Raw genomic sequence first — 27,001 nt, 5'->3', positions numbered from 1 at the left:
CCTGAAACACTCTCACAAGTGTCATTCTCTTAAATTACACTTAGACTGCACTATACTTTTGACTTCTCTTCCTTTCTAAGCTACCTGCAGGCATGATAGACAAAGGGATCATACAATCTAATCACTTCCTATAACTCCACCCCCAAAAAATCAACATAAGGCCATAAAAATGGGTTTGGCACAAAACCCAGATTCTTTAGAAGTTCCAAACTGGAAAACAGCATGAAATGGAATGAGGTACTTAGGGATATGGTTTAGCATAGGACAGGAGTGGTTGGACCTGACAATCTCAAAGGTCAACCAACCTTGTGATTCTGTGAACTTCTGATGGTAGGAAATCACGGGGCTTTGGGTGGTGCTTAGCTAGCTTAGGCTTTAAGAGTGTGGGGCCAAATCAAATCTACTCTTTTTTAAAACATACCCCACCACTTTTGTGTGTCTGAATACAGAGGGTGAGAGCCTTGGGTGGAACACCTGGGATATGGCTGTTTCCTGTGCGTTACCTTAACTGGCAACACCGGGTAAGATGATGGCATCTCATCCCCATCACCTCCGCTTCTAACAGCGTGGGCACAGAAGGTGGTTGGAGGGGACCTGAAGATAATCATCATCACTGTAACTTTTGGTCTGCAAGTAAGGTGGAAGTGAAAGCACCAAGATTAAGGAGCCTAAGTTTCCCATGGAGGCAAGAGGGAGAAGTTAGGGCTTGCAGGGGAAGATTCAGATCACCCAAAAGTAGCTGAAGTCAAGCAGTGCTTCTACTCCACTCCCAAGGGAGATGGGCTCTCTGCATGATTCCTTACAGAAAGTGGAGCAGAAAGCTCCATCATACCACTCATGATCTCCTTGTTTTAATTCTCATAAGGAGCTTCTGAAATTTTAAAAGGTTTGTAGTTTTTCAAACTGTATTTGGACTTATTTTTTTGCTACGTGCCGAGGAGCTAAAAGCATTACTTACTGTGTGTTCAAGGAAGCTTCTTCAAGTGAAAGTGAAGATTTTTAAACTTTAAAATCCGCCTGGGTCACAGAGGAGTGAATCTACCCCAGCAGTCTGCATGCCAGGACCCTCTGCCTGCCTTCACAAAACTGTGGCACCTTGGCAGCAGCTCTTGTGCATTTTTATAAAAGCACTGGAGGGACTTCTCTCACTGCTCCAGAGTTTTAAGCCCAGTGGATTTCTAAATCAGGGATGAAAAAACTGTTCAACAACGTAACACCCTTCTGAAAAAGGCAGCAATTCAAACAGCAAGCAACATTCTTGCCAGATTTTTAAGTATTACTTCAAGCTGTTGTGGATTCTGAAGCACTTGGTATATATAAAGATGTGTTTTGGTTTGGGTGTGGGGTTTGGGGGGTTTTTTGTTCGTTTGTTGGATTTGGTTTGGGTTTTTTACATAATGAGTAACTGAATTACAGGTACTTTGCTGAGATGCTCAACCAATTTACCTAGAAATAGTAAAGTTATTTTATCTGAAGAAATAATCGTCTATATCAGGGCATGGGTCTTTACCTTGACAACTTCACCCCACCCATTAAGGCTCATCTCACTGTCACCTGGATGAGGTATTTCAGGTAACTGTATCACCCTGGCTATATTTTAAACAAATGAGAAATCCACATTCCAAAATGTCAAAATGAATGATTCATTAACCCTCTTTTGCCCAAAGGAAATGAGTTCTTCAACTACATCTGGTTTGGGGGTGGGGTATCTCCTTTTTGTAAAAAATGCAACTTTTTCTGCTTCTATGATGACCCCTCTCCTGCATGATCCTATGACCACGCTATTTTTGATCCTGTTTCAGTTGTGTAGTTGAGGTTCATATTCTTCTGTCAGTCCCCAGTGCTTTCATCACCCTCTACAGAATAGCGTGGAGCTCTCTCCCTTGGGTCAGTCCAGGGTCCTAACACTCTGCCTTACCACACCTGGGCACAGAGGCTCAGGTGTCTGCTGGGCTCTGTCCCCCTTCACACACTGCTACAGTATTAGACTTCCCGGTCCTACCTGTGATGTTACTCCTTCAAACTTCTGAACTTTGTTTCCTTTCTGTATATAATAAGATAATAAGTTCAGAGGACTGGGTTTTTTAAATCAGAATCTGTTAGACAACACCTATAAATTCCTGTGCTATCTTAATCTCAAACTTATTCCCAGAAAAAGACCCCAAAAGGCAAAGAGAAGGCAGCAACTTTTCAGCACACAGAGAAAAAAGGCCCTTTTAATCCAGAATCCGGACATGCAGCAGTTAACCATGAGGAATCACAACTGCTGGAGGACCCACAGATTACAAATGCATCATTTGACCAGGACTGCCTCAACATCTGTAGTGTGCAAACTCATCAGGCTCACAAACCCAAGCATCCCACAGACTCTCAGACACTGCCTGTGCTCCAGCCTTCCTGTGAACTTGGGTATGATCATCACATGCATTTTGAGAAAGAGAACTGAGAACAGAGGAACAGAGGAAGCAAAAAGCTTGATATGACATTAATCAAACTTTCCTGCACATTTACAAATGCAAATATTCTGTCTGAATGAATAAATAAGATTTTTCTCAGGTTTTAGTGGGATCAAGCTAAGTTCTGTGCTCTACTTGCTGTCATGAAACAGGGGTTTTTTGCACTGCCCCAATACTAGCATTACACTAAAACATCTGATTGTATTTGACTGCTCTCCTTGTTTTAATAATCCCCAGGCCTAAAAATCACCCTTTCTTCACAGGCAAACACACAGAAGTAGTACTGTAAAAACAACATGCTGATTTATAGCTGTAAAAATAACCTGATTGGAAATTAAATGCACTGTCTTATCAAAAAGTTATCAGAAATTTTCAGGCCACCATATTGTCTGTGCTTATTTTAGACCATTTTTTAAACAGAGATTGGATTTTGTAAATTGATTATTACGTGCTATTCTGGATAGCAGCTTTTCAATCAAAGGTTTATTAATAAGTTTGCTTGAATAGACTCGTCATTTAAAAAAGAGGCTGAAAAAACCTTGCTTATAGAAAGGCACCTTTCCCTTAAATAATCTGAGTTATTTCAGAAGGACCACTCAGATGAGCAGGAACTGCACCATTTGCAAGTGTTTGCTGGATAGGGCTGTAATGAAAGAGAACTCCAGGCAAATCTTTCCAAACAATCCTGCCAACATACAGTACTTCAAGCCTGACCTGCAGCATTCTTGCTAATTTAGTCCTAGACCTTTCTTCTCCAGAGATTACCTATTTTAAAAAACTCCTGACAAATTATTTAGTGGGCTTCTTTATGAGCTTGTGGTAGAAACATTGCCTTATCCTTAATTGATAGACTATATTTAACTGGTTCTGGTAGAAGCAGAAGGAAAAAAACCAACCAACCAACCAAAAGACACATTCCTTGCATGAAACCAAGACACAATCCCACTTCCCAGCCTAGATGGTGCCCCCAAGACCATATGCTCTGTTTGTATCCTTCTGGCCAACCAGGCGGGTATCACCACAGTGATACCCATGTCTACAACTGCCACTGGCTCAGCAGAAACCCACCTCCTACCAGTCACACCACATTATAACCCAGCGCCACGCATGCTGCACATATTGCGTCCCCTTTGGAGGCAGCTGTCCTTTGGGGCCTTACTCTTCCAGTGCTCTCCTGCAATTAACTGTCTCTTCAGGTTGCGTCTTTGTGCTCTTCATACACCATCAGGCAGCTTCAGAATCAGAATCGTAGGGGTTGGAAGGGACCTCCAGAGATCATCGGGTCCAATCCCCTGCCAAAGCAGGGTCCCTAGGACAGGTCGCACAGGGAGGCATCCAGATGGGTCTTGAATCTCTCCAGAGAAGGAGACTCCACACTCTCTGGGCAGCCTGTCCCAGGGCTCTGTCACCCTCACCCTAAAGAAGTTCTTCCACATATTGGTGTGGAAACTCCTGTGCCATTGCCCCTTGTCCTGTCCTCACAGATCACTGAGAAGAGGCTGGCCATTTCACCCTGTGTTCCACACTTCAAATACCTCTCAGGCTTCTTTTCACAAGGCTGAACAGCCCCAGTTCTTTCAGCCTATCCTCATAGCCCAGCCTCACCATCTGTTGAGCGCACCTGAGGTGGCAAGGCAGGGCTAAAAATGGGAAGAACTGAGACAGTGGGTCACTGGCTGCAGTCTCATGTGAATGGTTTAATTTTAGTTTTGCTTTTTCACCCTGAGGTCTTTTTAATGTGTCTGTTCACTGCTGTGTTGTCATGGTTTTTGGTTACTCTCATCAAGCCCAGATTCAGCTGCTTCCATGGCTTGTCTGGACCACCCTGTGTGCTAACCCCTGTTTTGGATGACAGTCCCATCACAGAAAGGACATGAAAGGTGATGTACTTTTGGAAAAGATGTGGACAGGATCCAGTTCAGTAATGAAGGACAATGAATAAAAGTGACCAGCTGAACTAAGCCCTCCCTTGCTTTGAACTCTTTCCAAAAGGCTTATCCTGACCCAGTCATCGTGGCGTGCTACGCTGCGGCAGGAAAGCATGCACGTCGCCCTCAGCAGCCCAGGCACTTGGCAAATGGAAATGCTTTGTGGTGAACACACTGCAATGGGCAGTAACTGTAACCATGCTGAGGCTCTGGGAAGTAGGAAGTATCCCTGTACTCCATGCTGCCGGGCGCCTGTGAGTTCCACAGAGCCTGGCTCTACGTTTCGGATCGGAGTTTGGAAGAGTTACAGCAGTCACTGCTATGTGACATTTCCCAGCAGTCTACACAGAGCTGGCAGGTCACTGGCATGTTCTTCCTACTCCACAGCTTTAAAGGCATTCACGTGCAAAGTGCTCAGAGATCTCTGTAAGGCAGAGGAGCTCTGTAAAAGATGCCAGTTCCCACTGCTTGACCAACAGTCATGGGTATTGAAACTGTCCACCTCTAATGGGTGCTAACAGCAGGACAGGGGAGGGAAGGGGAGGTATATCACTGAGAACAGAGCTTCTAGAGAATGTATTGAAATTTTAAAACAGCTTTTCATTCTGCCTATAAAAACCACACGCGATGTCTCCTGCCTCAGAGCAAGGGACTAAGGGTACGAAAGAGATCTCGTTCCATAGTTTGCAAGTCATGGATTTTAGCAATTAATTTTTAAGAATAACAATGAAAAGGCTGACATAAGCCTCTAGTTCTGCTAAAGACAAGAGCTGCTCTGGTTTTATGGTATAAATTGGCATATTCTTGCATATTCTGTATGCTTCTGCGGCCACAGAGCTGGTTTGGCACAAACACTGCACAACCTAGCTGTCTACATATACCCTCCAGCTTTGTTTCCAAAGGAAAACAAAAGTTAAAAGAACCAAATTTCATGATCAGAAGTGTGGAAAAAAGCAAAGCTGAAACTCTGTCAAATGAAGGTTTGTCTTTGTTAGGTTTTTTTTTCTGGCTGAGGCAAGGAGACTGTACTTTGGGCCTCCCTTCTTAAAGGGATCCCATCTTAAAGGGATTAACCCTGCTCTGGGTTTCCCTACAACACATTAAATACCAAGCCAATACAAATGTACTTATCTATTTTAAAGCCTTTTATAGAGCTGCAAATAAAAACAAACAAACCAAAATCAAATAAACAAACAAAAAAAAATCCCCCAAACCAAACCCAAAAAACCCAAACCACCAAGACCACCAAACCCACAAGTATTTTTAATTTGAAATACACCACAGCTACTCTATCACAGTACAACGATCTTGAGGGCTGAATGCAAAGAGATGAGATCAAGTGTATGATTCAAAGGCACCTAACTGGAAGTTAGATAATTAATACCCTTGCAGAGCTGAGACTTATGGACAAATGGGTAAAACACCCATTGTTATCCCAAATACTTCCTGAAAATGAGGTTTCTGTTCATCAGAGACACAAGTTTCTAGTATTGTAAGGGTGGAGCATTGAGTTGGATCACATTCAGATTTGAGGTTAACTGCATAGCATGGAAAAAGAGGTGGACTGAGTGAGTATTTGGCACTGCAGAGATGAAAATTTCAGGACCAAAACCAAGTCAAAAAGAAAGCCCTCCAAAGAAACATTGTGTATTTTAGTGTCTTCTACAATTAACAATATTTTGTATGTGTGTCAGGAAGAAGAAGGGCCCCTGATATTTTCTGAGTATTATTTGTATCTGATTTATATATCAAAGCTATAAAAGGTGAGTTTGAAATAAGTAATTAGATTATTAAGCAAATATTACATGGCAGTCATTAAAAAGTTCTGTTTAACTGTAAAGGGTTTGGATCAGACAGAGCATCTTGTCTTCCCAAAGATTAAAGAGAGAGGATACAGGGAGGTAAATAACCAGGTAGAAATAATGATGTGTTTTAAATCTTCCATGTGAATGAGTTGATCTGCTAACAGCTAATGCACTATGCTGCTTCCCCACCCTTCCCACCTCCCTGTAATCAGCCTTTTGTCACATACTAGTGAAATCCATTAGGTACAACTTCCTTATGAACTTCCAAGGCTTTCCAGCTACTAATATATTTGCATATTTAATGATTCATTTGACTGGTATCAACTCTCATTTACCACGTACCGGAGAGGAAAAACAAGGCACAGCATGAAGAAATCCTGGCTTAAAATAAATAAATAAATAAATCAACAACAGTGCCTTTAATAAAAAGATTTACCTGAAGTACATGGCAATGTTAGGAGTTGGAAGGGACCTCGAAAGATCATCTAGTCCAACCCCCTGCCAGAGCAGCATCACCCAGACTAAATCCCACAGGAACACATCCAGGTGGGTTTGAATGTCTCCAGAGAAGGAGACTCCACAGCCTCTCTGGGCAGCCTGTCCCAGGGCTCTGTCACCCTCACAGGGAGAAAGTTCCTCCTTATATTCCCATGGCACTTCCTCTGCTGCAGCTGCACCCGCTGCCCCTTGTCCTGTCTCTGGCCATCCCTGAGCAGAGCCCGGCTCCTTCCTCCTGACTCTCACCCTTTGCATATTTATAAACATATTTATATCATAGAATTGTAGGGGTTGGAAGGGACCTCGAGAGATCATCAGGTCCCACCCCCCTGCCAAAGCAGCTCCCCAGCTCATATTGCACAGATAGGCATCCAGACAGGTCTTGAATGTCTCCAGAGATGGAGACTCCACCACCTCCCTGGGCAGCCTGTCCCAGGGCTCTGTCACCCTCACTGTGTAAAAAGTTGGAGAAGACTTGGCAAAAATGTAGGAAGTACATGAACAACTTTTAAAACAATGTTTCACTTCAATGGTTGTAACTATAGGGGAGGACTTCTAAAAATCAGTATTTCAATCAGCTTCTAGTTTAACTCTCGTCCTTGTTCACCAGTCATTTTGTTTCAGTTTTCTCTGTGATACTTGCACAGAACTTTCTTCACACATCTACTCCTGAATTATTTCAGCAGCGCTACTTTCCAGTACTTATGGCACCACCAATTCACCACCACCATAAACATACCTACTATAAAGTGCAGAAATTTGAGAGGGCACCAGAAAAATGATCACTGAATAAATCTAGAAGAGGAGCAAGCTGATAAAGCCTCAGGAAGATTCCTCTTTGACACAAATGTCTTTGGCAAAACAGCAAACAGGGGGCAATGTGTGACAATTACATGGATGTTTTTGCCCAGTGTATGTTTAAGGATAGGCATGAATTCTCATGGGCATTCCAAGTTAACTGGTTTGCAGGCATGCTTCTGAAGAACATGAAGTACATAAAGATTTCTTATCTCTAACATTTTTTTGATGGCTTTCAATAAAAAGACAGATTCACACACCTTAATTTCTGTTCCTTTGCTAGCTAACCAGCTGTGCCTCCAACAGCTGAAGGGACCACATCTGTCAGGCACTGAGACCCAACAGAAGGGCAATACCAAGAAGGTGGCAGAGCTGGGACAGTGTGCCATAAAACCTTCAGCATCACATTTGGTTCCAACAGGCATGCAAATGACTGGTTGCTTGTGTTTTGATTCCACATAAAATCAACAGAATCATAAGCTTGTGGAGCTTGCTTGTGAGATTGCCAGTCCATGTGCTCAACTGAGCAAGGACAGTTGAGTTGACTAAGGACAAACTCTATCCCAGTGCAGCCAGAAAGGAACTACAGTTACACTGCACCATCCTCTTACATGGTAATACAACATCTATGTCCACTCTGCTTCCAGGGCAAATCCAAGAGACATGAGATTGCTGAGGCATCAGGCTGCCCTCCATCCTCTGCAATACAAAGGCACATGAAAACCCTCAATGAAAACAAACCTACATTCATACACATCGCTGCTTTTCATGACAAAAGTGACAACCTAAGGATGTAAAAGTGAGATGATAGAGCTACAACCATTGCAGAGAACAGTGCTCTAAAGTTCTGTATTTCACATGAGACATCATAAAAAGGTTCTGACATCTCGAGGTCATTAAAGAGATCACAGCACTATTATCTTCACAGTATGACGACACCTTTTGTTTAACTGCCTTTTAGTAATGCAAATGTGCCCAGATGCAGCATGCTTAAGAAATCATATTATGAACTGTTACTATAAGTCATAAACTGTTATAATTGCTGAAGGAATTTACTAAACTGAACATAGAGAACAACTGATATGATAAGTAAAGGTGAACAGTCGCACCCAAGTGAATAGCTTCCTCAGGCATTACTTAACCTATTTGTAGTCATTGTTTATTGATAGCAATACACTTATTTCCAAAAGCAAAACTTCATTTACACTCCAATTTCTAGTTGGCAGCATTCTTTTCCCACAACTGCTTTTAAGAAAATACAACTTATTTCTCTGCTTTAAAAAATTTCATGATCAATCAATGTTACACCTTTGGCTTCAGGTAAGTGTATCACAAGAGGAGGGTGGACAGCATCCTCCCGAATGTTTTGGCACAGAGCCTCCTACATATAATTCATGAAACACTGCAGAATGTCACAAAGAAACCTAAAGGGCATAGCCTCATGTTAACTTGAAACTGATGTATCTCACAGTGCTTTTGCTTCAACCCTCCCGCTCACCACATGCGTGAGCTCTAACCAGTTATATACAGTTCACAGGACACGGCCCATTTATAACATCATTGTTGGGAACAGAACATATTAACTGTTAACAATAAAGGTTAACGTGAGCAGGATGATGTTGCAGATTAACACACCTGGAAGCCAGATTCAATAGCTTCTTGTTAGGTAAAATGTAAATCAGAGGTAACCACGATGAAGGCAGCTATTCTTTAAAGTCAGCTAGGCAACCTTACAAGGATAAACTCTGGTAATTATGTTCACAGTATTTAAGGTTTCATTAAATTAATCAATCAATCAGAACCTCTCAGAACACCTTTATTTTTTTCCCTCTTCTGAGTAAGCATTACACCTGAAGTTTCATAGCAGAAACACGCTTTCCAGAAACCTGACAACCTTGCCTTCAACACCATTCATTTAAGATGATAAATTATTTGCATTCAATGCAAGTCCCAGCATGCCTTTACCTATGTTGTTTAAACAATCTGTGTTTACATTACTTGGCAATTATGAACAAAAGAGGCAGTTCAGAACACTGCTCTGGTATATATTCTTATCAGGCAAAATTTAACCAATACCACTACCAAAGGTTAAGCTATATAACAAAATCAAACTAATAAGCAACAACATATTGTGTTTCTGGCAGCACTAAGGGCATTTTATGCACACTACACAGGGAGACTAACATAGATGACTAGTATAGCACACAGACTACTGTAGTATGAGGTGGTGGAGTTAATGCTTGTGAGTACCAAATTCAGGAATTAAAATTCACTGAAGGCATGGAGACTTCAAAAGTCCATGAATGGTATTCAGAAGCCCAGCTCAGCTATTGTTGAGGTAAATGAGAGTTTTATCCTGAAACTTGAAAATTCCACTCTTTATTAATTACACACTAAGGTTAAGTTGCACGACTAAACTAATGAATGGGTCAGGAAAGCTAACTGGGAAATTACTGCTCCATGTTTCTCACTCCACAGTAACTACACAGCACATGAAATGACACAGCAATTGGTTGTAAACAAGCAGACAGAAGTGTGCAAACTGTGGGCTTGGAACCCAGAAGTAACACAGAAATGCAAAGGAAAATTAGAGAGGTTCAAGAGAAAAAAAGGTTTCGGGAGACCAAGCCCCAGATGGTCAGTGTGCAGGAACAGTGCACGGTTAGTCTGCTCTCCTAAATACCTGCCAGTGAATAAACTGAACCTCCAGAGAAGGCAGACCTCATCTCAGCAAGATGCAGTGGTGGGCTGACCACAACAGCTGCTTGTCATGTATGAAGTCCTCAGCAAAGATCTCAAGGAGTCTTAAATACATATATACCCCAAGAGAAGTCCTTAAGTTTGGGGTTTTGTGACCAAAAAAAGCAGCTATCCCTATCCCCAGACTAGTTTATTTATCACTTTGATGAAAAAATAATTCCTGTGTGTCCTTTCCCAGAGAAGAACAGCAGTCAGTCACGTAACAAACCACAAAACAATAAATGTGTGTTTTACACACTTCTCATACAAGTGTCTCCAGGGCTGGTAGGAAGAACAGAGGCATGTGTTTCACCTTCCTGTTCTTGCACAGAGTTTTGTCCCCTCTTTTGAGAGATAACAGTGAAAACAGCAATTTATGGAACAATCATGTTACTTGTCCATAAAGTCACCAAAGGAAAGATTTTATCTTGCTTGAAAAGATATGCAGATCATCCCTTAACATTCATTTTCTAGAGAAAATAGCCCTTTTGGCCAAAACTCGATGAGGTATAGCTGGGGCAAAGCTGCCAGTGAGAAAAAGGAAAGAGAGCTGAAGTTTCAGTCACTTAGAAAGAAAGGCACAGGTCTCTGGTGAGTGCCTGTGGGAGAAACATGTTCCATACAGGAGGGAAGACAACAGGGAAACAAGGAGGCAGCCCACCTGGATCAATGCATTCACTGCAAGAACAACAAAACAACTCTTGTTCTTAGAACCACTATCTTTTTCAAACTACAGTAAGCCTGTGGTTCCAAGTACCTCAAGAAAGTTTTGCTGGTGTGTAATATATACAGCATGGTGAAAGCAGTTCTTGTGTAAACTATAGCTACATCAGATGAATTACAGTTTGTTAAATAAAATCACAGAACCATAGAATCATACAACGGTCTGGTTGGAAGAGACCCCAAGGATTGCACAGTTCCAATCCCCTGCCACAGGTAGGGCCACCAACCTCCAGGCCTGGAGCTACACAAGGTTGCCCAGGGCCCCATCCAACCTGGCCTTGGACACCTCCAGGGATGGGGCATCCACCACCTCTCTGGGCAGCCTGTTCCAGCCCCTCACCAATCTCTCTGTAAAGAGCTTTCCCCTAATATCTAATTTAAACCTTCCCTCCTTTAGATTCAATCCATTCCCCCTTGTCCTGCCATTTTCTACCCTTTTAAAAAGTTGATTCCCCTCCTGTCTCTCTGCTCCCTTCAGGGACTGGAAGGCTGCAATGAGGTCCCCCCACAGTTTTCTCTTCTCCAGGCTGAACAAGCCCAGCTCCCTCAGCCTCTCTTCGTAGGGGAGCTGCTCCAGCCCTCTGATCATCTCCATGGCTCCTCTGAACCCTCTCCAACAGTTCCACACCTTTCTTGTATTGGGCCCCCAAACCTGGACACAGGACTCCAGCTGGGGCCTCATGAGGGCAGAGTAGAGAGGGGACAATCACCTTGTCCCTGCTTGCCACCCCTCTTCCGATGGAGCCATAAGTCCTCCCACACAGCTGTGCTGAAGCAGCAGCAGATGCTGCTACAGCCACTCTCACAGTAACATTTATGCCAGCTTGGAACACGCTGCTGTACTTGTGTGTACTACACCCCTACCATGGGCAGTGTGCTGCTTGCATGCTGCTTACACATCGTTTCAGACTGACTTCACACTAACCTCTCTTTCCAGGGTGCTGGCTTTCATACAATGCAGTCAGTAAGGTTAAGGATAAAAGACAATGTGTATATACCTCTCCTGAAATGCTTGACGAGCTTCAGCCCGTTTCCCTGCTCTTCACAAGGCCACAGTCCTCAGTAACTTACACCACGTCACACTATTTGTGCCAGCAGACCCTCAAGCACCAAGAATTCCTAACTGAGAAGGGACTTGCTAAAGCACCACCCACCTGTTAAAGCCTCCTCACTGTGCAGTGACTCTTATCTGCACCTTTATAAAACACAAACATAAAACTTGGTCTCCTCCCTTTTATTTTACCATGAGCTGTAAGGAACCAAGGCCCTGCCTGTAGACTAATGATTTGAAAAGAGAGATCTTGAACTAACAGGAGTGAAGCAGCATCACTTGTGGTGATACTCAGGGGCTCCAGCAATTTGTCTTGCTGCTGTTGCTGCTCTCACACTAACCTCAACCACAAAAGTACCCATGGGCTTAGCTGCCCAAGAGCAAGGCTCTGTTTATGCAAACAGCCCGTTCTCAACCGGCCTGTCATCCATTTTGGATCAGTAGGATCTTGTCCAGCTCCTGCATGTGAAAGCTCACAGAGAAATCTGAAAGACCATCTTACTTGGCAAGTTTTTGTAGTTAACCCAGCCTGACTAATCACAGAATCACAGACCGTTTAGGAGTTGGAAGGGACCTCAAAAGATCATCTAGTCCAACCCCCTGCCAGAGCAGGATCACCCAGACTAAATCCCACAGGAACACATCCAGGCAGGTTTGAATGTCTCCAGAGAAGGAGACTCCACAGCCTCTCTGGGCAGCCTGTCCCAGGGCTCTGTCACCCTCACAGGGAGAAAGTTCTTCCTTATGTTCCCATGGAACTCCCTCTGCTCCAGCTGCACCCGCTGCCCCTTGACCTGTCTCTGGCCATCCCTGAGAAGAGCCTGGCTCCTTCCTCCTGACTCTCACTTTTTACATAGTTACAAACATTAATAAGGTCACCACCCCTCCTTGCCTGTAATAGCATATAGTTTTGTAATCCTTCAGGAACAGGGTTTGGTCCACTTTGACTGAAGCACAGGTAGTGTTTGCATTCATTGTGACATGTTTTTGATGAAGTTTCTGGGAGGCAGCTTATTTCAAATACAGAGCAGAAAAAAAAATAATTTCCTTGTTATTTAGGCATTGTAACATCATCCAAACTTTTATCTTAAATACACTGTAAAATAGGTGTAAGATTACCCAGTAAAAAGTCATCATCAGATCAAGATACTTACAAAAAGCAGAAGCAGAAGTGGCGTTATAACGATGCCCTGGAAGAAACACAAACCAAACAAGTCTGTTAGGGAAGAACAGTCTTTACTCCCTTGGAAATACAGAAACAACATTGAACATCACAGAAATTAAGTAACAAAAAGTACAACCTTGTCTTTCACTGCAGACATTCTTTTAACATCTGTCCACCGATGCTTTTCTAAACTGCACTCAGCACAAAGCACCCCTCTTTTACCTCTAGCTTTCCCCAGTTTGCACCTAAAGCCTCATTACTCTAAAAGATCTGACATCCAGAAACACAGACCATTTGTTTTAGAAAACACATTAAAGCTCTCCCCTCACTGTGCTGTATCTCAACTTCCCTAAGCCGCCGCTCCTCCTTAGGGGGTGACTTGTGATCAAGTCCCACGCTACCCAGTCCCAGGTCCTCTTCTGAGCGAAAGCCGCATCAACCGTGATGAATTAGGTGTCGTGACTGTGTAATGTAAACTGATATTCCCCAAGGAGAGGGGCTGAGATCTCAAAACTCATTTCACTTGATTAGACTTCGCGTCTCACTGGTAGAAGGCAAGTCTTTCATCTAATTTAATCACACAGGACCACCTCAGCTTTCCACATCCCCCAGGCAGACACAAGCAAAAAGATTTGTTGTCTTCGCTGACAAGGAGCAGGTTTAAAGCTGATGATTGGACAAAAGAGAGGATTTTAAGTTTCATGAGAGGAAATCTTAAAATGAGTTGTTTGGGTTGGGAGTTAACATGACATGCATCACTTTCATAGCTGCAAATAGCAATTCCCCATCATCCTTCCATCTGACTTCACTATTTTATTATTGCTCAATAAAATTATTCTACTGCTTAACACATGCTAATTCACAAGGCTTGTTCAGAACTTCTCTAAGCCAAGACTACTCCTTCATCCCAAGATGTCTCAAGAATACCTAGTCTTTTGGCTATTCACACACTTTAAAGGACAAAAAGCTCCCAAACTTGCTCACATCCACCTAAAATGATGTTTATTTTCAGCTCCAAGTGAAAAACCATCGCACACACAAAAAAAAGCAGTTGTGCACTGCTTTTCATTTAAAGCTGGAGTAACACACCTTTGCTTATATGTACTTATATGACTAGTTTTGCACTGGCTTTCTGTGTCCACAAAGTCCCAGATCCAGGCCGCCCAGCAGGCACAGAGGGTTCCTATTGTGCTCTTAAAAAACCCCACAAGTCAATGCCACAATGGATAGCCACAAGAAGGCTCGAGGAGACAACAGTTAAACTGTGCAACTTGAAAGCTCTGTACAATTTAAAAACATATTTTGAAGTAAATATAACATGCCATATCTGCCTGCCCCACAGCCTACCTATCCATAACCATCTATCTTTTAAATGTCAGAGCTGAGATAGATCACAAAAGACTAGAGAGAAGCAGGAGAAGCAGTAAGAATTGCTTCAGGGTGTCACTCACTGTTTACAGGGAGGCCTAAGCCAAAACGCAGGTAACAGTTATGGAGAAATATAGGTGTTCAAACATACCAGCTGGGGAGGAAGGAACAAAAGTTGGGGAAGGGAGGAGGCACTAAGAGCTGAACTGACACTTCATACAGTAATATCTGCGATGCTTAGAAAGGAGAGCTGACAGTAAGGTCTGTGTAACATCGATGTAACACAGTCACTCCATCAGAGCGACTAAACCCCAGCTTTTACAAACTACAACTAAGAACACGAGCCAGACATTCCCCTCCTTCCCCACTGACAACTACACTGCACAGTTCAAATTTTACCAAGTGCCCGAGCATTCCCCAAGCATCCTGTAACTTGGGGACAGCAGAACACCACCCTTCCCATGAGCAAAGAGGAACGTGGATGGAGCAGGAGGTGATACGCCAAAAGCATCCTGTACTCCAAATGAGTGCTGAGTGCAGGCAGGAGAGTGCACTCTGCCAGCTGATCAGTGCCACCAGCTCTCCTCTAAATCTGAAGGAACTCACTGATTCATTGTCATTTCTCATGTGCTTCACACCCCTCAATGCATTTCATAGCACTTTCATACATTACCCCAAAAAATGCAAAGGTAAACCCCCCCCCCAAAAGACCTCAAAACCCAACCAACGAATAGTAATAACTTTCTCCATTATCTTGTTGATAAATAAATATGGAGTCCTTCCTCTTTAGGATCAGATTTGGTATGTGAGTGCTCTGGAAGCTTGGTGATATTAACGAAAGGAGCAACAGTTGCTGCTAAGTCAAAGGATGTGTCACAAAAGGAAACGTGATCTCTGCAACAGCAAAGCTTCTTCTAATTCTGGAAGTGGAGAGGAAGAGAATTCTGGTAGATATCATAAATAGATTCCTGGCTGAGCATGTGGAAAATCTACCATTCAAAAGGTTAATTCTAGCAATTACTTACATATTTTTTTTATAAAATTTTGCTATGAGACCTGGTGATCTTAATAATCAGAAGCAAGTTTCCCATTGCCTCGCCACAGAAAGGATTTAGAAGGTTGAATTTTCCCCTCCGCAACACATAGGCAATTCCCTGGGAAGCTAAACAATTACCTGACATTACAGACAAGTTCATATTAAAAAACAGATGCTGTTGCTGAATCAGAGTAATCTGATGTTAATGTTTCATTTTGATAAGGAGCGCTGGTTTGACAAACCACAGGGATTACATTAAAACCAATGGGGTTCTGCTCAGTGCTGTGGTGACTGTGATGGTTTGCAGGTTTGAGCAAGGCAAGATTTGTTAGTGGGGGGAGCCTCTCTTATCAGACTGATGGAGTTGGTAAAGAACAAACTTTGGGTGTATAAAGCCCATTTATGTTACCTGAAAACGCTGATGTGCTTTTATGTGGAAAAGCCCTTCTCTTCGGGTTTCTGTTCCAGATTTGAAGAAGGATCTACGTGGCTACACACACACTGCCTCTTAGAAATGTGCTCCTCAATATGCTCATAAGTGATACATGATGCATTTCAATTCACGCCCACTGGCCTGGGTTGGAAGGGACCCCAAGGATCATACAGGTCCAACCCCCCTGCAACAGGCAGAGCCACCAACCTTCAGGTCTGGATCTACACAAGGTTGCCCAGGGCCCCATCCAACCTGGCCTTGGACACCTCCAGGGATGGGGCAGCCACCACCTCTCTGGGCAGACTGTTCCAGCACCTCACCACTCTCTCTGTAAAGAACTTCCCCCTAATATCTAACCTAAACCTTCCTTCCTTCAGCTTCAATCCATTCCCCCTTGTCCTGCCATTGTCTGCCCTTTTAAAAGTGTGTGCTGAAAAGCACATTGAGTCTAAAGCCTACTGCTAGAAAATGCAGGTGATGATTTAGATTTTGAAGGCAAACCCTAAATCTGATTCACTCAGAAAATAAAGAAAAGGTGGAAGGGAACAGTTACTCGACGCAGTCCAGCTCACGTGCTAGCAGAGGCTTCACAAAGGCGAGCACATCCCGATGCTGGCAGTGTGGCTGCTTTCTAAGACTGTGACAGACTGAAAAGCACAAAGGAAGCTAAAAATTAAAAGAAAGGCTATCACTCCTAAGTCCTTTGGACACTAACACCATCAGAGAGGAAAAAGTAACTAAATTTGACTATGCTTTTCCCTGCCTTGCTCTTCAGGCAAGTGCTGTCAAATACATAGTGTATGGAGATAAACAGATTGTAGATTAGCACTTTCCTGCAGAAGCTGAGCATCTGCCCTTGAGAATGCAAGGTCATTACACAGTTTTAGCATCTTCAAAGTTCGGGTGGAGTGTTAAGGTTTCCGACTGCTGCCCACAATGGAGTCGAAGTTGTAAAGTGACTGCCGTTTGCTATCAGCAGAAAAACTTTCAAGAAATCCATTTACACCTCTGATGTGAAAGACTGGCTGAATATATTTCAATGATTTTAGTGGAAAGGGAATAAAAAAGTCTCAGCCTGACCTGTGACACTGATATAACATAGAGTCTGAATAGTCAGATACCTGTAAACACATTTGTTTTTACAGTAAAGATCATGAAACGTACCTTCATTAAGCAAGTTTAAATACAGGTTTGTGTTTGCAAGCATGTGCATAGAAATCCAATTAATTATCTTGTTTAGATAAAGATATTAAGAGGTTTTCTATAGGTTTCATCCAGTCCAGCACTGCCATAGAATGGATATTAAAAGTTTATTCTCCAAAAGAACACATAGAATCAATACATGTAATTAGCTGCCAAACTGGACAGCAAAAGGAAGCACCATAACAGATTTGAAACTATGATAGCAAATCATTAAGAAAGAAATTATGCAAATAGAAAGAGGAAGGTGGGCACAGATCCAGGGGGACACATGGTAGAAGACGAGTAAGGATTATTGTAATGAGGCATGAAATACATGTGAACTTTCCTTCGTTTCCTTTACCCACAGATTTCCCATCCAATTTTTCTTCATTCTTACAGGTCACCAGTATGACACACATGTGGCAATTACGTGTGAAAAAAACCAAACCACCTTAAACCAAAGTCATGTCTGATTTGTCTGAAGAAGTAGGGCTAGAAAGAGGAAAAGAAGTAATACCCTGGGTTTGCAATCAAGGTTCTGAACAAATATCTATCTTCTGAGATCAATTACCTACTTGTGCTTAAAGCTAGAGATTTTCTTGAACCCTTCATCAGAGCAGGGACACAGAATGAAACCCCAGCATAAGCAGCAATGTGCTATAAAGTGAGTACAGGTTGGTAAGAAGTTAACAGAGCAGCATTTCCATTCCTACTGATAAGGCAACATGTAAGCAGAACGGCTATGAACTCTGGATAATTTCATCACAGGGCAAACATGAATGAGAACTGAAAACTCAATCTTCCTCTGTGTACAGCAGGATTTCTCATATGATTTTATTTCAAGAGTCACTGGCACTTTTAGGAAAAAAAAATCAGGATCAGCCAAAAACCTCAGCCTGCCTCAACTTCTCCCCCCCCCCCCCCAAAAAAAACCCCACACTCCCAAGGCCCCAAACCCTGCAGTTCTTCTTATTACAACAGGAAAGAGAGATTTTACCTTGAAACAGTTATTATTTCTAGTTCTTATGTCTTGTTTTCTTGTTTTTGTGTTTGGAAGTGTGTTTTTTGTTAGGCTTTTTGTTTGTTTGGGTTTTTTTAACAGATTTGCAGGGTTTATAATGCTTTACAGTTCAAGAAGAGAAGCTTGCCTCTAGGAAAGTACTTCCAGGTCTGAGTTAGTACCAAAGTCCTGCCATAATACAGATAACCAGATGTTCTCAAAAAATCTGGTACCATTACAAAGGAAAAGAGTGGGCTCTCCTATAGGTCAAAAAGCTTATTGTTTGATGTCTTCAAGAACATGACCAAGATTATGAAGACCACAACCGCACTCAAAGCCAATTCTCTGCCTGTTCAAGTGAAGGAGTACAAGACTTCCCCTTACCCTCACCCCCAGACTGGTCACAGTGTGACAAGGCCACATTGCGACACCACATCTGTGTAAAATATCGCTTATCAGCTATGATACCACATCATGAATCCTCCTGAATAAACTGATGTTAAGTACAGTCCAGTGCTAAGCTGCTCCTCAGTAATCTCAATTGTAGACATCATATAAAGAATGACTCCTAACGCAGAAACAGGGCTTCTGCATGGTGGCTGGATAACCAAAACCCTCAGAAACAAGTTGCCTTCTCCCTTCTTCCACCTCTCCCCACTTTGGAACTATGAAGAACCTCTGGACAGACACCACAGCACAAGGAAAAACCCTTACACTAAATACACTTACTTGGTTCCTAAACAGAAGAGCAAAACCAACTGCAACTCAGGTTGGGCTTAGGCAAGTTCTTGTGAAACCATCCCTCTGCACTAAATGAAGGGGATCACAACAAAAAAGGGAGCTTGATAAGAAGGTTGCAGAGGCAATGGTGAGTTTTGTGTATCACTTTTCAAGTACTAAACCATTTTAATGTGACAATTTCAAGTCTGTAACTGAAAATAAACGGAAATAATTTCAGTGCATTAACAGTCGGATCACGTGGCTGAAGGTGCCCCTGAGAAAATCTTTTTCTGGGTTCTTTAACTAGTTTTTAATATTTGTGTAAGCAAGGCTACAAAAAAATGCTGTTCATTTGTTCCTACTTAAAGACTTCACCAGAGATAACAAATTTTTGTTGACCATGATGTTAAACTAGATTTCCACAATAAAACATGCATTTTTTTCCCCCTCTTTGAAGCTTCATATCCATGTAAATGAAATAAACCTTCGGCTTTACCTCTTGCAGTCTCAGAGTTGAACTGCGCTTTCTGGTGCGCTTGTAATTTCAGTCATTACCCCAAGACTCAACCTCAGCATCCCTGTGTTGTTCCCCATGGACATCACAGAAGCTCCTATATCCAAATAATCACTTGCCTTTTGTTATCCAATTTAATTATTTTCAAATTCATTTCACATGCAAAACACAGGCCTTTAAAAGTCTCCTACCAGACATCCCTTTGCTGTCAGCTACGCCAACAACATCGCTGGCCCTGAGAAGGCTTATATATCTGTGAGACTTCCAAAATAAAATATGTAATTATGCTCTTTATTTCCCTGGTTTTTATCAAATGGCTCATCTGAATGCTGCGAAGAATGAAGGCTTATGAATTGATGCTTCTTAGGATCCTAAATACACCCATCCTCCCTGTAGTAACTAGGAAAAAATCTGGAAAGATACTGAAAACAGCATGAAGTTAAATGTACACATTTTTGTTAAATTCATAAACACTGTACAACACCAAAGCAGTGAACCACAATACAAAATTGAAAATAAAATTCTCCACAACCCTAATTCAACTGTAATTATAAACAAGTACCACAACAATACCTGCAACTGACCCAGTTAGGCCAGTATCAGATTTTTCGTAACAAAACTGAGAAGTGCTACGTTAGAACGGCTTTTGCTTTATCAGATAGGGCAAAAATCAACCAGGTTTCATATCACCTATGAGATGACACTGAGTACTTTGTGAATTGTTCCAGACATTGCATCACCTTTGCTCCGTTGTGTCAGCCTAGTGGTTCCTCATTGTGGGAAGGGAAATTTAAAAAAAAAAACCCAAAAAATAAAGCAAACAAAAAAACAAGCCAAAACACCCCCAACACACAAACCCACCACCAAAACAACCAAAAAAGCCCCCAAACCCACCATACAAAACCCAAACACCATAATGTTAACAAGCACACTTGCATCAGATAATTGCAGAAATCAAAACCATTTCCACTATTGACTAATAATTCCTAATGTCAGGTGTTGTCACATGCATTTGATGTGAGCATGAAATCAAAATGGAAAAAGCAGGCACCCAGAATTTGGTTCTTCCAAAACAACCAGACCTAGAAAACAGGAAATAAAGTGATCTGAATGTGACACCATTACACTTGTCCCAGACTGAGTGCAATGAATAAAACCAAAAGGAGCAAGCAGGGTTTTTTCAGTATGGTTGAGAGATGGGGTTCCAGAATCAGATCGAGAGTTAAGCCAAGAGCCTGAACACAAATTTCAGAGAGGCACAGCTCTGTATGGGACCAGTTTGTCTGGCTTCCCAGCAGAGGGCATCTCCAGCACATGAGAAATTTTCTTCTTGTACAGCAGCAGTTCAGAAGATGGTAGTACGGACCCTGAAGTTTCAAAGCAATTAAAAAACCCACAAAAACTTCTTTGGAATGATGCACAAAAGGGAATCAAAGCAGGAAATGAGTGTTTCCATCAAACATCCTGACACCTCAGAACCTACAGTAGCAACATTGTAAGAGTGATTATATCAAATCCAGTTAGATGGGAGCTGTCTGGCAGAGCACGGAACAGCTCCTACAACAGAGGTGTGAGTGCTGCTGGACCAACTGCTTCTCACCCTACTTCCCAAGACCTGCAACCTCCTACCAGAGCAGCAGCTCCAACACCCTGCATGTAGCCAAAGGGCATTTTATGAGGCTTCACTCACATACCCAAAGCAGGATCAAGCCATAATCCCCATACAAACTTGTAACAACTTCCTGCCACTTATGGTTGCCCCTCTCTTGTACAACACATCCAAGTCAGCAGTCTTGTTAACATCTTTAGTGCACTCAAGGATACTGCCAAGCCAGTAACTCCACTGTTTCCCGTCTCCTCTTCAGTTGTTCTTGCTGACTATTATTTCTGGCTTTCTTCCTCTCTTTCACCTCCCACCTCAGTGAGAACCCTTTAAAACTTCTTCATATGCACAACACTCTTCCTAATTCCAGCTCATGAAACCACTGTCCGTTCCTATTCAGACGTACTTCTCGCATGGTGTCTGTGGAGAAGAAAATCACCATGATTCTGCACATCAGTGCAGGAAATGAATTTACACACTGGGGGTTGCACCTGATGGTCCCTTCCAACCCCTATGATTCTATGATTAGGTGGGCCTTCCCTTGAGGAGGCAGGAAAGGGAGAAAGGAACTTCATCAACCCCACCCCTGCACTTCTCAGGACGATGCCCTTGTCTTTACAACGTGATCCTGTAATTTCTACAGCGCGGGCAGGTTCCCACGCCAGACAGCGTGACCTCAGTGGGACCAAGGAGGGGAGACACACCACTTGTAGGACTAGGGTGTCTGCAGGTATAAGCATGGCCCTCTCTTGCCACAGAGTTCAATGTATAGTAAGGATGCTAAATTTACAGTTACGCACTTTGGGGTGTATGTTAAGCGCAGTGTTAATGATGCACCACAACTTCTCCTTTGTTTGGCATGTAGAAAACAAACAGTAATGTGCACACTGGAGAAGAAAAGTTATTTTTCCACCTAGTTAAAAGTCAGGTTTTTTGCAGAAGAAAGTTTCAAAGGATCTACATGTCTCCTGTATGTGGATCTATGTGAAATAATTGGCATATCCTAATTTTAATTCCTGAAAAGACATGACTAGCAGAACGCACCAGGCTCAGCCCCTCTATCACAAAAGCGCTTGGCAGTATAGATGGATGACACGCTAGATGGTGCTGTGGGACCTTCCAGGGAAAAGATCCTCCTTCCAAACCAGAACTTGTAGTCTTAAATTAGCCATATAGGGGTGTGTGTGTATTTTTGAAACACATTAAAGAATACCAAGGCCCAACAAGAGACACCAGAACCACAGAAATGGAAGACACTAGCATCTTCTGTCCATCCTTGTGAGATGAACCTAATCACCCCCTAGCATGCAGCATTTTATTCTCCTGAATGTTTGAAAAAAAATATTTTAAGACAGTAAGCTTTAAATTAAACCAAACTGAATTAACTTTTCCTGCCATGATAATCAGTTGTGTGAAAGAAACCAGAAGCATATGGAAAAAGTTACAGAAATCTGAGGGAAAAGCAACGAAAAATGCTCCAGAAATGAGCAGTTATAAGCAGTATCAAAATTGATGCTACTAATTTCTTTCTATAGCTTTCCTTGTAACTGAAAACTGTTTAAGTAGGGCAGTTTCTGTATAAACACACCATCAATATAAGAACCAAAGAACATTTCATGTTGTTAACAAACACTGTGTTTAAATAAACTCCTACTCCCCTCATTTTTCTTCAAGCCAAGAACCTCAAACAGCGCAAGTATAAAACACTGCAGAAAAACCACGGGGGGAGCAGGGGGAGAACCCAAACCAACTTCATATAACGGGTAGGAGTGTTGTGCCAATAAAAACCTATAGAGATTAATCATGAATCAGTAGTACAGAACCACCTTCTTAGCACTGTAAAGGTCTCCTGGTGACCTACTATTCAGAAACAGCACTTCAACCCTAACACTGAAGTGCTGGCATAATTCTCACACTCATCCAAACTGTGGGTTTGGTTTGTGGTGTCTGGGAAATGAGACATATAAAAATAATCCAGCCAAAAGCATTATAAAAATAATCCAGCCAATTATAACTATTGTTATAGGTGAATCAGACAGTTTATACTGGTTGTGTCAGGAAAAGCTCTCATCAGCTCAGGTGCTATCCATACTCTGTAAGGTAAGAAATGCCCTCCAAATCCCCTGGGGTAGTTGGTGCTCAGGACCCTTCAGGATCATGTCCAAGTCTGCTGGAAAGTTAAGCTATTAATGAGTTTGAGAGTGAGCTCCCTCACAGATTCTTTTTATCCTTTAGTCTAAGCGCCCTGAATTGTTTCACCTATCACAAAGCTCACTCAGTATTTCTACTCTCATTCCCAGATACGATTTCCTCTCAGAACTGAGTATTTCCAAGGCCAAACCCAACCAAAACACACCCGTTGCCTGCGCACGCATGCAAGGCAAACCCCCCAAAACCCAGCCCCCAATATGGTAATCTATATTGCTTGTGTTCTGCGCTGCCTGCCTGGCCCCAAGTCATCAATAATGAATAGAAATGTACAGCTACAGCAGTAGCCTGTGTCATGGGCTTGTCAGGGATTTTTGAAAAGGAACAAAAACACGGGTTTGCCATTTGATTGCGTCTTCTTTTGCCAGCACAGAAGGGACAAAGCAAAGGGGTAATGTGATTAAACCCTTTTGCTACTAATCGACAGTTTCTTCCACCATGCAGAATGGAAAATTATTTGCCTGAGACGCAACCAGTATTCTCCTAGGCCTGGGAATTCAACAACAATGTTGCTTCTGAGCGCAGGGAGGGGAGGTTGTTTCTATTTTAAGACAATGAATACATACTCAAGAGGAGTCAAATACTGTGGTTTAAGGGGGGGGGGGGGATGGGTTTGTTTTCCTAGCAATCCAGCAACTTCAGTCTCAAATAAGATTGTTCTTGAAGAAGAAACTTAGTGCATTAAATACATATATACGCAGTCAACGAAAGCAGCGGCGTTATTAAGAGATACACAGATCCTGATACACGAGTTAGACAATGCTTAAGAAAAGAGATGGTTCTTGTCTCCTTCCTTTCCCGTGTTCCCAAATACATTTCTGTGGACGGTAGGACTGCAATCTTACAGGAGTGATTATCTCACGTTTTACAAACAGAGCACACCAGCTGGTATACTACCAATCCACCCCCCAGGGAGGGTGGGTGGCAGACTACAAAATGTCTACAGGACACAAACAAACTAAACCCATTGAAAACCCAGTTGTAAACCCAAACCTTTCCTTGCTTTCAACATCTGTGTAAATTCCAGAGTAAGTCGTGCCCTAATAGAATTAATTCATAAAAATACTGACTTCCATATAGTAACTTCTGTGGTAGGTGAGTAAATATTCTCCCCTTTAGAAGATGTAAGTGAATATGCAGCCTTGTCTTCAAAAAGCCTGGAATTAAATGGTTTGTACAAGATAGAAAAGTGTACAAGCCACACTTTCAACCAGGCATCACAAAAAAAGATCTCTGAATTCGTATCATATTGCCAGGCCACCTTTTCTAGAAGCCAGTAGTAAATAAAAGCACGTGGCTGAAACACAACTGAAGAAAATCTTCACAAAGCAGCAATCAATGATGCGATTTAAATAGCCTGCTCTGTGTTCTGACCTAATGTTATCTTGTGATAACTGTTTTTAATGGTTAGAATGGGATATTCGGCCGAACTGAACTGTGCATAAATCGCTGAACGTTCATGGGTTGAGTCTGTTATTCATGGCTGTGAATAAGGAAAAAGAACCATAAACCACCTTTCTGTGACAGATAATAAAATAACTGCCTCAAAAATTACAAGTGCATGCTATAGCACATTAAGATTGAAAAAAAGAAACCCAACCAAACCACAGATACGAGATTCTGTTTAAACTGATTAAATTAAGAGCATTCATTTACAAAAGAAACTTTATTCTGTTTAGAGTTAGCAAATTGTTTTACAGCAGAAAAGTTGTTTCTCAATTATAACTCCAAATACACTTCAACGTGAGTAGACCGATTATTATTCATTTCACCAACTCTACACAATCAGTAAAAACTACTAGTTTTCTCCTCCTGACATGTTTTGGTGGTTTTGCAAGTGCTCAAACACTCCAAACATGGGGTTGAGAGCTTGAAACTCGGGCAGTATTTTGGATATCCCTGCAGATTAAGCAATCTGCTTAATGCCCATTTTAGTGTGTTCAATATGCACATCTGCATCAAGAAAATGCAGGCTTATGTTTGTATGCAGTAGAAGGGGCCAAAAACCTCTGTTCTTGTTATCAATACCGTATGTGTCTTGCAATATCTTGGTTAAAAAAAAAAAATCTTAAAAAATTACATCTGCTTCAAATATGTTCATTTTTCATACGTTACTCAGTAGATACAGATGCAGCTCTGGCATTAGAGACAAAAGAACAGCACATTTGTTCAATTGCATACTATTCCAGAAGTCATAGATGACCTACTGGGCCAAGGTACCTCTTACAGCAGCCTGTCCCTCAGCACAGCATCCTAAATCGCTCGTTCCACCTGCTGAAGAATCTGACAACCGCTTTGAAGCACGCAGGAAACCGGTTGAATCTACAGTGCTGTCACATCAAAAGAGCTCTGTCTGCACTGATTTTGAGCTGGCAGGTCCGAGGAAAATTTCTGTTCCTGAAACTCACCTCCCCAAGTCCATGCTGCCTGGCTCACATCTACCATCTGCCCTCAGAAGGAGACAGAAGCATCGCCAAGGAAAGCTCTGAGGTTGCACACAGCACCTGAGTGTAGGGAGAGGCAGGGCACTGCTGTGAGGTCCAGCACAGCAACAAGTACCAAAGCAGGTAAGTTGTAGAAAGGTAAAAACCCAGGTAGAGACAGCCTAAGGACCTGCTTAAAAATAAAATGTAAATAAAAGGGGAGGGGGAAGAAAGAAGGGAGGGACAGGGAGCAAACCAAACTTGGCTTTGTATTTCAATTTCCTGTATGGGTGATGCCGCTCAAACTCCCTGTCAGAAGGAGCCTGCTTTTCCCCTGTCTGATATGAATACCAGTTTTGCATTCAAATCATCTGCCCTGAAATGTGGATCTTTGATTCAGTAACATAACAGAATATTTCCAGAGGGGGAAAATTGTTTCTGAAAACAAAACAGTCCTAGTCTAGCAGAGACTGCCTGGGCCAGGAAGGGAGCTGGCATGTGAGACAGGGAGCAAATGGAGAAAACTGATCTCTCTCTCAGCCCCCACAGAAGGGTTTTTTTTTTGAATTTGAGCTCCCAAGAGTTCAAATGGCAAGACATCATCAACTTGGAAGGTGTTTCCTGCTTTACAGGAGGTATAGCAAGGGAAGATGTCGTCCCAGATTTTTACCTTTTCCTTTTCAGGGTGAGAGCCTCGAGTCTCCTCTATCCTCGAGGAATCCCACCTCCCCAGGGAGCTCCTTCCTGACCCTTCATCAGGCTTTGCCCCTACTCTTCCCAAAGAACCCCTACAAGGCTGGAAGTTCATGGTATGGGATAGACCTGCGTACTTAAATTTCCAGAGGCTCCAGTCCTCTGCATCCAGAATAATTCTCATTCTACAAGAGAAATACATCCCTCTCAGAAGTGAAATCCCTTGTAATTACTCAGTTAAATGATGTGCCACACACATTCATAGAACCTCATTAAGCTGAAGGTACAAAACATATCCCTGAGGCCCTTAATTTTTACTGAGGATTTCTAGGATTTTCTAACCTACAGGAGATTTGCCAGTGTCTATTTTGTGTGCCTAACACTCTTCATCAACTGTTTGACCCGGTGGGTGGCCGACTGGACTTTGACAGGACTTCTCCATGGAAGCTGCAGGATGAGTAGATCACCTGCTATCTCTCTCTCTACCTCAAACACAGAAATTTCTCAGAGGACAGCAAAATGTAACCCATCCTAAGATTAACAACCAGCTTGATTTTCAAAGCAATTCTCAGGTGCACTGTTTGCTTCACTGATCTAACAGAAATCAAGATATGCAACATAATAATTAGCATTACACATTATTGGATTCTACCAGCCA

The 27,001-nt window shown here is 42.4% G+C and overlaps 1 protein-coding gene across 1 annotated transcript in view; it reads right to left on the bottom strand.

Annotated features, from left to right (window-relative positions):
- The window catches only part of SLC10A7 (solute carrier family 10 member 7), a gene marked incomplete at both ends in the record, with an annotated part of 124,456 nt that overhangs the window by 16,043 nt on the left and 81,412 nt on the right, over nt 1-27,001 (bottom strand). The window contains one exon of the mRNA XM_084266942.1: nt 13,153-13,188. Within this exon, the coding sequence (XP_084123068.1) occupies nt 13,153-13,188 (36 nt within the window). The remainder of the gene's footprint in view (nt 1-13,152; nt 13,189-27,001) is intronic.

The sequence above is a fragment of the Gallinula chloropus genome (assembly GCF_964237585.1).
Source record: "Gallinula chloropus genome assembly, chromosome: 7".
NCBI classification, from domain to species: domain Eukaryota; kingdom Metazoa; phylum Chordata; class Aves; order Gruiformes; family Rallidae; genus Gallinula; species Gallinula chloropus.
The sequence above is the reverse complement of the archived record's forward strand: the minus strand, read 5'-3'. Positions and strand labels throughout refer to the sequence as shown.